Source organism: Lepisosteus oculatus, chromosome 4 (genome assembly GCF_040954835.1).
Source record: "Lepisosteus oculatus isolate fLepOcu1 chromosome 4, fLepOcu1.hap2, whole genome shotgun sequence".
NCBI classification, from domain to species: Eukaryota; Metazoa; Chordata; class Actinopteri; order Semionotiformes; family Lepisosteidae; genus Lepisosteus; species Lepisosteus oculatus.
In genome coordinates, this window is record NC_090699.1 from 1,901,434 (window position 1) to 1,913,004 (window position 11,571).

The 11,571-nt window shown below is 52.3% G+C and overlaps 1 protein-coding gene across 3 annotated transcripts in view; it reads right to left on the reverse strand.

Moving 5' to 3' along the window:
- Window positions 1-10,852, reverse strand: part of nfatc2ip (nuclear factor of activated T cells 2 interacting protein) — a gene marked incomplete at its 5' end in the record, with an annotated part of 30,410 nt that extends 19,558 nt beyond the window's left edge. For all 3 annotated transcript variants that reach the window (XM_069188367.1, XM_069188366.1, XM_069188368.1), the window contains 3 exon segments: window positions 1,724-1,843; window positions 9,778-9,893; window positions 10,638-10,852. In XM_069188367.1, coding sequence (XP_069044468.1) covers window positions 1,724-1,843; window positions 9,778-9,893; window positions 10,638-10,852 — 451 coding nt within the window.
- Window positions 10,853-11,571: the final 719 nt, after the last annotated feature.

Consider the following 11,571-nt stretch of genomic DNA (forward strand, 5'->3'; position numbering starts at 1 on the left):
AGCCCCAGTGTGACAGAGCCTCTATAACACAGAGGACCGGAGCCCAGTGTGACACACCTCTATAACACAGAGGACCGGAGCCCAGTGTGACAGAGCCTCTATAACACAGAGGACTGGAGCCCCAGTGTGACACACCTCTATAACACAGAGGACCGGAGCCCCAGTGTGACACACCTCTATAACACAGAGGACCGGAGCCCAGTGTGACACACCTCTATAACACAGAGGACCGGAGCCCCAGTGTGACAGAGCCTCTATAACACAGAGGACCGGAGCCCCAGTGTGACACACCTCTATAACACAGAGGACCGGAGCCCCAGTGTGACACACCTCTATAACACAGAGGACCGGAGCCCCAGTGTGACACACCTCTATAACACAGAGGACCGGAGCCCCAGTGTGACAGAGCCTCTATAACACAGAGGACCGGAGCCCCAGTGTGACAGAGCCTCTATAACACAGAGGACCGGAGCCCCAGTGTGACACACCTCTATAACACAGAGGACTGGAGCCCCAGTGTGACACACCTCTATAACACAGAGGACTGGAGCCCCAGTGTGACAGAGCCTCTATAACACAGAGGACCGGAGCCCCAGTGTGACACACCTCTATAACACAGAGGACCGGAGCCCCAGTGTGACACACCTCTATAACACAGAGGACCGGAGCCCCAGTGTGACAGAGCCTCTATAACACAGAGGACTGGAGCCCAGTGTGACACACCTCTATAACACAGAGGACCGGAGCCCCAGTGTGACACACCTCTATAACACAGAGGACCGGAGCCCCAGTGTGACACACCTCTATAACACAGAGGACCGGAGCCCCAGTGTGACAGAGCCTCTATAACACAGAGGACCGGAGCCCCAGTGTGACAGAGCCTCTATAACACAGAGGACCGGAGCCCCAGTGTGACAGAGCCTCTATAACACAGAGGACCGGAGCCCCAGTGTGACAGAGCCTCTATAACACAGAGGACCGGAGCCCCAGTGTGACACACCTCTATAACACAGAGGACCGGAGCCCAGTGTGACACACCTCTATAACACAGAGGACCGGAGCCCCAGTGTGACAGAGCCTCTATAACACAGAGGACTGGAGCCCCAGTGTGACAGAGCCTCTATAACACAGAGGACCGGAGCCCCAGTGTGACACACCTCTATAACACAGAGGACCGGAGCCCCAGTGTGACACACCTCTATAACACAGAGGACTGGAGCCCCAGTGTGACACACCTCTATAACACAGAGGACCGGAGCCCAGTGTGACACACCTCTATAACACAGAGGACCGGAGCCCCAGTGTGACACACCTCTATAACACAGAGGACTGGAGCCCCAGTGTGACACACCTCTATAACACAGAGGACCGGAGCCCCAGTGTGACACACCTCTATAACACAGAGGACTGGAGCCCCAGTGTGACAGAGCCTCTATAACACAGAGGACCGGAGCCCCAGTGTGACACACCTCTATAACACAGAGGACTGGAGCCCCAGTGTGACAGAGCCTCTATAACACAGAGGACCGGAGCCCCAGTGTGACACACCTCTATAACACAGAGGACTGGAGCCCCAGTGTGACAGAGCCTCTATAACACAGAGGACCGGAGCCCAGTGTGACACACCTCTATAGCACAGAGGACCGGAGCCCCAGTGTGACAGAGCCTCTATAACACAGAGGACCGGAGCCCAGTCTGACACGGCCCATAGAGACACACTAACCTTACTGGAGTACACTGGCACGGTTGCTATGGCAGCAGGGTCAATGACTCGCCGGCGTTTTGTGGGTGGAAGAGGAAGACGAGGCAAACCTTCCAGGTCACTGTCACTGCTGTCTGAGCCCTGACGGAGAGAGAGAGAGAGAGAGGAGTTAGAGAGAAGTCCCAGCTCACAGCCCTGCGCCAGCACTGAGACCCGACAGAGAGAGGAGCTACAGAGAAGTCCCAGCTCACAGCCCTGCGCCAGCACTGAGACCCGACAGAGAGAGGAGCTACAGAGAAGTCCCAGCTCACAGCCCTGCGCCAGCACTGAGACCCGACAGAGAGAGGAGCTACAGAGAAGTCCCAGCTCACAGCCCTGCGCCAGCACTGAGACCCGACAGAGAGAGGAGCTACAGAGAAGTCCCAGCTCACAGCCCTGCGCCAGCACTGAGACCTGACAGAGAGAGGAGCTACAGAGAAGTCCCAGCTCCAATCACTGAAGAATCACACAGACGTCACCATGAAATATCTGTCCACTTACTGACAAAGTATGAAGAAAATTAGAGCTCATCACATATAACACAGACTGTTACACACACCATATCACTGATAATGGAGATATCACACAACAGAGCAATCATTAATTACAGAACCATCATTAATCACAGAATCACACAGAGATCAGGGTGATGTCATCAATGAGTTACAGAGAAGTCACTGGAAACAAGCCCACAGAATCACAGAGATCAGGGCGAAGTGTCGATGAGTTACAGAGAAGTCACTGGAAACAAGCCCACAGAATCACACAGAGATCAGGGCGAAGTGTCGATGAGTTACAGAGAAGTCACTGGAAACAAGCCCACAGAATCACACAGAGATCAGGGCGAAGTGTCGACGAGTTACAGAGAAGTCACTGGAAACAAGCCCACAGAATCACAGAGAGATCAGGGCGAAGTGTCGACGAGTTACAGAGAAGTCACTGGAAACAAGCCCACAGAATCACAGAGAGATCAGGGCGAAGTGTCGACGAGTTACAGAGAAGTCACTGGAAACAAGCCCACAGAATCACACAGAGATCAGGGCGAAGTGTCGACGAGTTACAGAGAAGTCACTGGAAACAAGCCCACAGAATCACACAGAGATCAGGGCGAAGTGTCGACGAGTTACAGAGAAGTCACTGGAAACAAGCCCACAGAATCACACAGAGATCAGGGCGAAGTGTCGACGAGTTACAGAGAAGTCACTGGAAACAAGCCCACAGAATCACACAGAGATCAGGGCGAAGTGTCGACGAGTTACAGAGAAGTCACTGGAAACAAGCCCACAGAATCACACAGAGATCAGGGCGATGTGTCGACGAGTTACAGAGAAGTCACTGGAAACAAGCCCACAGAATCACACAGAGATCAGGGCGAAGTGTCGACGAGTTACAGAGAAGTCACTGGAAACAGGCACACAGAATCACACAGAGATCAGGGCGAAGTGTCGATGAGTTACAGAGAAGTCACTGGAAACAGGCACACAGAATCACACAGAGATCAGGGCGAAGTGTCGACGAGTTACAGAGAAGTCACTGGAAACAAGCCCACAGAATCACACAGAGATCAGGGCGAAGTGTCGACGAGTTACAGAGAAGTCACTGGAAACAAGCCCACAGAATCACAGAGATCAGGGCGAAGTGTCGACGAGTTACAGAGAAGTCACTGGAAACAAGCCCACAGAATCACACAGAGATCAGGGCGAAGTGTCGACGAGTTACAGAGAAGTCACTGGAAACAAGCCCACAGAATCACAGAGATCAGGGCGAAGTGTCGATGAGTTACAGAGAAGTCACCGGAAACAAGCACACAGAATCACAGAGAGATCAGGGCGAAGTGTCGATGAGTTACAGAGAAGTCACCGGAAACAAGCACACAGAATCACAGAGATCAGGGCGAAGTGTCGATGAGTTACAGAGAAGTCACTGGAAACAAGCCCACAGAATCACACAGAGATCAGGGCGAAGTGTCGATGAGTTACAGAGAAGTCACTGGAAACAAGCCCACAGAATCACACAGAATCAGGGCGAAGTGTCGATGAGTTACAGAGAAGTCACTGGAAACAAGCCCACAGAATCACACAGAGATCAGGGCGAAGTGTCGATGAGTTACAGAGAAGTCACTGGAAACAAGCACACAGAATCACAGAGATCAGGGCGAAGTGTCGATGAGTTACAGAGAAGTCACTGGAAACAAGCCCACAGAATCACACAGAGATCAGGGCGAAGTGTCGATGAGTTACAGAGAAGTCACTGGAAACAAGCCCACAGAATCACACAGAGATCAGGGCAAAGTGTCGATGAGTTACAGAGAAGTCACTGGAAACAAGCCCACAGAATCACACAGAGATCAGGGCGAAGTGTCGATGAGTTACAGAGAAGTCACTGGAAACAAGCCCACAGAATCACAGAGATCAGGGCGAAGTGTCGATGAGTTACAGAGAAGTCACTGGAAACAAGCCCACAGAATCACAGAGATCAGGGCGAAGTGTCGATGAGTTACAGAGAAGTCACTGGAAACAAGCCCACAGAATCACACAGAGATCAGGGCGAAGTGTCGATGAGTTACAGAGAAGTCACTGGAAACAAGCCCACAGAATCACACAGAGATCAGGGCGAAGTGTCGATGAGTTACAGAGAAGTCACTGGAAACAAGCCCACAGAATCACACAGAATCAGGGCGAAGTGTCGATGAGTTACAGAGAAGTCACTGGAAACAAGCCCACAGAATCACAGAGATCAGGGCGAAGTGTCGATGAGTTACAGAGAAGTCACTGGAAACAAGCCCACAGAATCACAGAGATCAGGGCGAAGTGTCGATGAGTTACAGAGAAGTCACTGGAAACAAGCCCACAGAATCACAGAGAGATCAGGGCGAAGTGTCGATGAGTTACAGAGAAGTCACTGGAAACAAGCCCACAGAATCACACAGAATCAGGGCGAAGTGTCGATGAGTTACAGAGAAGTCACTGGAAACAAGCCCACAGAATCACACAGAGATCAGGGCGAAGTGTCGATGAGTTACAGAGAAGTCACTGGAAACAAGCCCACAGAATCACACAGAGATCAGGGCGAAGTGTCGATGAGTTACAGAGAAGTCACTGGAAACAAGCCCACAGAATCACACAGAGATCAGGGCGAAGTGTCGATGAGTTACAGAGAAGTCACTGGAAACAAGCACACAGAATCACACAGAGATCAGGGCGAAGTGTCGATGAGTTACAGAGAAGTCACTGGAAACAAGCCCACAGAATCACACAGAGATCAGGGCGAAGTGTCGATGAGTTACAGAGAAGTCACTGGAAACAAGCCCACAGAATCACACAGAGATCAGGGCGAAGTGTCGACGAGTTACAGAGAAGTCACTGGAAACAAGCCCACAGAATCACAGAGAGATCAGGGCGAAGTGTCGATGAGTTACAGAGAAGTCACTGGAAACAAGCCCACAGAATCACACAGAGATCAGGGCGAAGTGTCGATGAGTTACAGAGAAGTCACTGGAAACAAGCCCACAGAATCACACAGAGATCAGGGCGAAGTGTCGATGAGTTACAGAGAAGTCACTGGAAACAAGCCCACAGAATCACACAGAGATCAGGGCGAAGTGTCGATGAGTTACAGAGAAGTCACTGGAAACAAGCACACAGAATCACACAGAGATCAGGGCGAAGTGTCGATGAGTTACAGAGAAGTCACTGGAAACAAGCACACAGAATCACACAGAGATCAGGGCGAAGTGTCGATGAGTTACAGAGAAGTCACTGGAAACAAGCCCACAGAATCACACAGAGATCAGGGCGAAGTGTCGACGAGTTACAGAGAAGTCACTGGAAACAAGCCCACAGAATCACACAGAGATCAGGGCGAAGTGTCGATGAGTTACAGAGAAGTCACTGGAAACAAGCCCACAGAATCACACAGAGATCAGGGCGAAGTGTCGATGAGTTACAGAGAAGTCACTGGAAACAAGCCCACAGAATCACACAGAGATCAGGGCGAAGTGTCGATGAGTTACAGAGAAGTCACTGGAAACAAGCCCACAGAATCACACAGAGATCAGGGCGAAGTGTCGATGAGTTACAGAGAAGTCACTGGAAACAAGCACACAGAATCACACAGAGATCAGGGCGAAGTGTCGATGAGTTACAGAGAAGTCACTGGAAACAAGCCCACAGAATCACACAGAGATCAGGGCGAAGTGTCGATGAGTTACAGAGAAGTCACTGGAAACAAGCCCACAGAATCACACAGAGATCAGGGCGAAGTGTCGATGAGTTACAGAGAAGTCACTGGAAACAAGCACACAGAATCACACAGAGATCAGGGCGAAGTGTCGATGAGTTACAGAGAAGTCACTGGAAACAAGCACACAGAATCACACAGAGATCAGGGCGAAGTGTCGATGAGTTACAGAGAAGTCACTGGAAACAAGCCCACAGAATCACACAGAGATCAGGGCGAAGTGTCGATGAGTTACAGAGAAGTCACTGGAAACAAGCCCACAGAATCACACAGAATCAGGGCGAAGTGTCGATGAGTTACAGAGAAGTCACTGGAAACAAGCCCACAGAATCACACAGAGATCAGGGCGAAGTGTCGATGAGTTACAGAGAAGTCACTGGAAACAAGCCCACAGAATCACAGAGATCAGGGCGAAGTGTCGATGAGTTACAGAGAAGTCACCGGGCGATCAGCCAAACCGCTGGCGATTCCTAATCCCACCGCAGAAACCGGTCAGCTCCCCGGGTCCCAGAGGGCTCACCGAGGAAGCGGCGCTGGTCAATGATCCCTGACCCGGCCGGGAGACCGGCTACACACAGCGATCCACCTCACTCCCGGGCCACCAGCGCTGCCTGCAGCGACAGACCTCGGAGACAGCGGGTATCCCTCTCCCGGAACCCGGACCGGACCCGACCCGACCCGACCCGGCTCGGAAAGAAACATCAAAACAACCATTAAGCAGAAATGTGTCTCCTCCTCCTCCCTCCTCGTCCTCTGACAAGCGCGTCGGCCAGAGCTGCCAGAAACAGGGGCGTGTTTAGAGAGAGGGAGGGTAGGAGCAGAACCCGACCCCGGAGCGGGACCGGAGCAGGACCGGACCCGGACCGACGGCTCACCTGTTCCGCCATCGCGCTTCCAGACGGAGACGGAGGGGGGAGGGACGGAGCGTCTTTGCCGCCTCCTCCCATTTGTCCGCACGTCCACCAATCAGGGCAGCCCTGCCCGGGGCGACAGCCTATAGGGCGAGGGGGACGTCATCACGGGAGGGAACGGGGGGAGACTGTCCCTGCGGTTGGATGACCTCGGCGGGGGCGGGACTCGGCGGGCGCCGTCCTGATCGCCCCCGAGAGCGCGCAGTGGCCGCCGGGCCTTGTAGTCTCCCCGAGCCGGCGGCGCGGCATGGCGGCGCGGGCCGGCGGTGACCCCACCCGCGGAACCGAGCGCTGTGGGGGTTCAGACCTCAGCGGGGGAATAATAATAATAATAATAATAATAATAATAATAATAATTCCCCCCTAGGACGAATAACGGATTTTGAATAATAATAATAAAATCACGATAACGCTGAAGTGCATTGCACGTCTCTGCTCTTCTCTAAAACTACCTGATATTCTAACGTTACAACAGGGCTGAACAGGACAGGCACGGGGGTTCGGGGTACAGGACAGGCACGGGGGTTCGGGGTACAGGACAGGCACAGAGCAAGAAGCACAGGGGGTTCGGGGTGCAGGACAGGCACAGAGCCAGGAGCACAGGGGGTTCGGGGTGCAGGACAGGCACAGAGCCAGGAGCACAGGGGGTTCGGGGTACAGGACAGGCACAGAGCCAGGAGCACAGGGGGTTCGGGGTGCAGGACAGGCACTGGGGGTTCGGGGTACAGGACAGGCACAGAGCCAGGAGCACAGGGGGTTCGGGGTGCAGGACAGGCACTGGGGGTTCGGGGTACAGGACAGGCACAGAGCCAGGAGCACAGGGGGTTCGGGGTGCAGGACAGGCACAGAGCCCGTTAAACAGCAGCCCTTCTGAAGAAGCAGGGTGGGAGTCCAGGAGTGGACGAGCTCAGGCTGGGGGGCTCTCTGATACCCCTGGGGTACAGCTCCTGAGTGTTGGGGTGCAGCAGGAAAAGCCCCTGTCACCCCCAGAGTGTCGACAGTCTTGGGGGACAGACAGGCGAGCAGAATGAGACGATGTGGGCGAGCTCAGAACACACAGAACACGCAGGCTCCCCACAGACAGGTCTCTCACTCCTGGTCTCAGATCCCTCAGGTCACTCTGGACATCACAAATAAATTCACATTAATTCACAATAATAAAGAGATTTAACTTTCTTTTTATTGGCTCTATAAACTCGTCTCAGTGTTAATGTACTGGAGTGTCCAGTCAGTGTGTCTGTATGAACCCCTCTCTCTCTCTGTGCAGTGTTAATGTACAGTACTGGAGTGTTCAGTCAGTGTGTCTGTATTAACCCCTCTCTCTCTCAGTGCAGTGTTAATGTACTGGAGTGTCCAGTCAGTGTGTCTGTATTAACCCCTCTCTCTCTCAGTGCAGTGTTAATGTACTGGAGTGTCCAGTCAGTGTGTGTCTGTATTAACCCCTCTCTCTCTCTCTCAGTGCAGTGTTAATGTACTGGAGTGTCCAGTCAGTGTGTGTGTATTAACCCCTCTCTCTCTCAGTGCAGTGTTAATGTACTGGAGTGTCCAGTCAGTGTGTGTCTGTATTAACCCCTCTCTCTCTCTCTCAGTGTAGTGTTAATGTACTGGAGTGTCCAGTCAGTGTGTGTGTATTAACCCCTCTCTCTCTCAGTGCAGTGTTAATGTACTAGAGTGTCCAGTCAGTGTGTGTGTATTAACCCCTCTCTCTCTCTCTCTCAGTGCAGTGTTACTGTACTGGAGTGTCCAGTCAGTGTGTCTGTATTAACCCCTCTCTCTCTCTCTCTCTCTCTCTCTCAGTGCAGTGTTAATGTACTGGAGTGTCCAGTCAGTGTGTCTGTATTAACCCCTCTCTCTCTCTCTCAGTGCAGTGTTAATGTACTGGAGTGTCCAGTCAGTGTGTGTGTATTAACCCCTCTCTCTCTCAGAGCAGTGTTAATGTACTGGAGTGTCCAGTCAGTGTGTCTGTATGAACCCCTCTCTCTCTCTCTCTCAGTGCAGTGTTACTGTACTGGAGTGTCCAGTCAGTGTGTCTGTATTAACCCCTCTCTCTCTCTCTCTCAGTGCAGTGTTAATGTACTGGAGTGTCCAGTCAGTGTGTCTGTATTAACCCCTCTCTCTCTCTCTCAGTGCAGTGTTAATGTACTGGAGTGTCCAGTCAGTGTGTGTGTATTAACCCCTCTCTCTCTCAGTGCAGTGTTAATGTACTGGAGTGTCCAGTCAGTGTGTCTGTATTAACCCCTCTCTCTCTCAGTGCAGTGTTAATGTACTGGAGTGTCCAGTCAGTGTGTCTGTATTAACCCCTCTCTCTCTCAGTGCAGTGTTCATGTACTGGAGTGTCCAGTCAGTGTGTCTGTATGAACCCCTCTCTCTCTCAGTGCAGTGTTAATGTACTGGAGTGTCCAGTCAGTGTGTCTGTATGAACCCCTCTCTCTCTCAGTGCAGTGTTAATGTACTGGAGTGTCCAGTTAGTGTGTCTGTATTAACCCCTCTCTCTCTCTCAGTGCAGTGTTGATGTACTGGAGTGTCCAGTCAGTGTGTCTGTATTAACCCCTCTCTCTCTCAGTGCAGTGTTAATGTACTGGAGTGTCCAGTCAGTGTGTCTGTATTAACCCCTCTCTCTCTCAGTGCAGTGTTCATGTACTGGAGTGTCCAGTCAGTGTGTCTGTATTAACCCCTCTCTCTCTCAGTGCAGTGTTAATGTACTGGAGTGTCCAGTCAGTGTGTGTGTATTAACCCCTCTCTCTCTCTCTCTCAGTGCAGTGTTGATGTGCTGGAGTGTCAGTCAGTGAGACAGTGTGTATTAACCCCCCTCTCTCTCTCTCTCAGTGCAGTGTTGATGTGCTGGAGTGTCAGTCAGTGAGACAGTGTGTAGAGCTGCTCAGCCACCAGCTCTATCCTGCTCCGGTACTCCAGGCAGCAGTAGTTTCCTGCAGGGACGCCCTTCAGCCCGTACTGGAGCCCCCAGCAGCAGCAGGCGATCACAGCAGTGGAGTCGCTGTCTCCTGGGAGAGAGCAGTCAACAAGCACTCATGTCCTGGTGCTCCTGAGGGACTGAGGGTTAATACTACACTTCACACACTCAGGTATCATACAATACTAGAAGATAATATGAGGCACAGTGATGATGATGATGTTGAGAGCAGTGATGAAGGTGATGAGAACAGTGATGATGACGTTGAGAGCAGTGATGATGATGATGATGAGAACAGTGATGATGATGTTGAGAGCAGTGATGATGATGATGTTGAGAACAGTGATGATGATGTTGAGAGCAGTGATGATGATAATGATGAGAACAGTGATGATGATGTTGAGAGCAGTGATGATGATAATGATGAGAACAGTGATGATGATGTTGAGAGCAGTGATGATGATAATGATGAGAACAGTGATGATGATGTTAAGAGCAGTGATGATGATGATGATGAGAACAGTGATGATGATGTTGAGAGCAGTGATGATGATGATGATGAGAACAGTGATGATGATGTTGAGAGCAGTGATGATGATGATGTTGAGAGCAGTGATGATGTTGAGAGCAGTGATGATGATGATGATGAGAGCAGTGATGATGATGTTGAGAGCAGTGATGATGATGATGATGAGAACAGTGATGATGATGTTGAGAGCAGTGATGATGATAATGATGAGAGCAGTGATGATGATGATGAGAGCAGTGATGATGATGATGATGAGAGCAGTGATGGTGATGATGATGATGTCTGCCCTTCCTCTCCCTCACACACCTCCATGAAAAGCCGCCCGGCTCAGCAGCTCCTCCCAGTCTGGCCCCGCCCCCAGCAGGGCGTCCAGGGCGATCATTGGTGCGTCGTGCCCGCTGCGCCCCGCCCACCCGGACAGGCTGAAGCTCTTATAGGCCAGATCCCTCTCGGCCGGCCCATAGGGGGCGGGCCACTGCACAGGCCCCGCCCCCGAGGATATCCCACGCTCCGAAAGGTACCTGAGAGACAGAGGGGGGAGAGAGTATTAACCCCTCTCACTGCCCAGGGGTCTCTCTCTCTCTCTCCTGTCCATTAACCCCTCTCACTGCCCAGGGGTCTCTCTCTCTCTCCTGTCCATTAACCCCTCTCACTGCCCTGGGGTCTGTCTCTCTCTCCTGTCCATTAACCCCTTTTACTGCCCAGGGGTCTCTATCTCTCCTGTCTATTAACCCCTCTCACAGCCCAGGGGTCTCTCTCCTCTCCTCTCTCCCTCTCCCTCTCTCTCCTCTCTCCTCTCTCTCTCTCTCGTCTCTCCTCTCCTCTCTCACCTCTCTCTCCTCTCTCTCCCCTCTCCCCTCTCTCCTCTCTCTCTCTCTCCTCTCTCCTCTCTCCTCTCCCTCTCTCTCCTCTCTCCTCTCCCTCTCTCTCCTCTCTCCTCTCTCTCTCTCTCCTCTCCTCTCTCACCTCTCTCTCCTCTCTCTCCCCTCTCCCCTCTCTCCTCTCCCTCTCTCTCCTCTCTCCTCTCCCTCTCTCTCCTCTCCCTCTCTCTCCTCTCTCTCTCCTCTCCCCTCTCCCCTCTCCCTCTCTCTCCTCTCTCCTCTCCCTCTCTCTCCTCTCTCTCTCCTCTCTCCTCTCCCCTCTCCCTCTCTCTCCTCTCTCCTCTCCCTCTCTCTCCTCTCTCCTCTCTCTCCTCTCTCCTCTCCCTCTCTCTCCTCTCTCTCCTCTCTCTCTCCTCTCC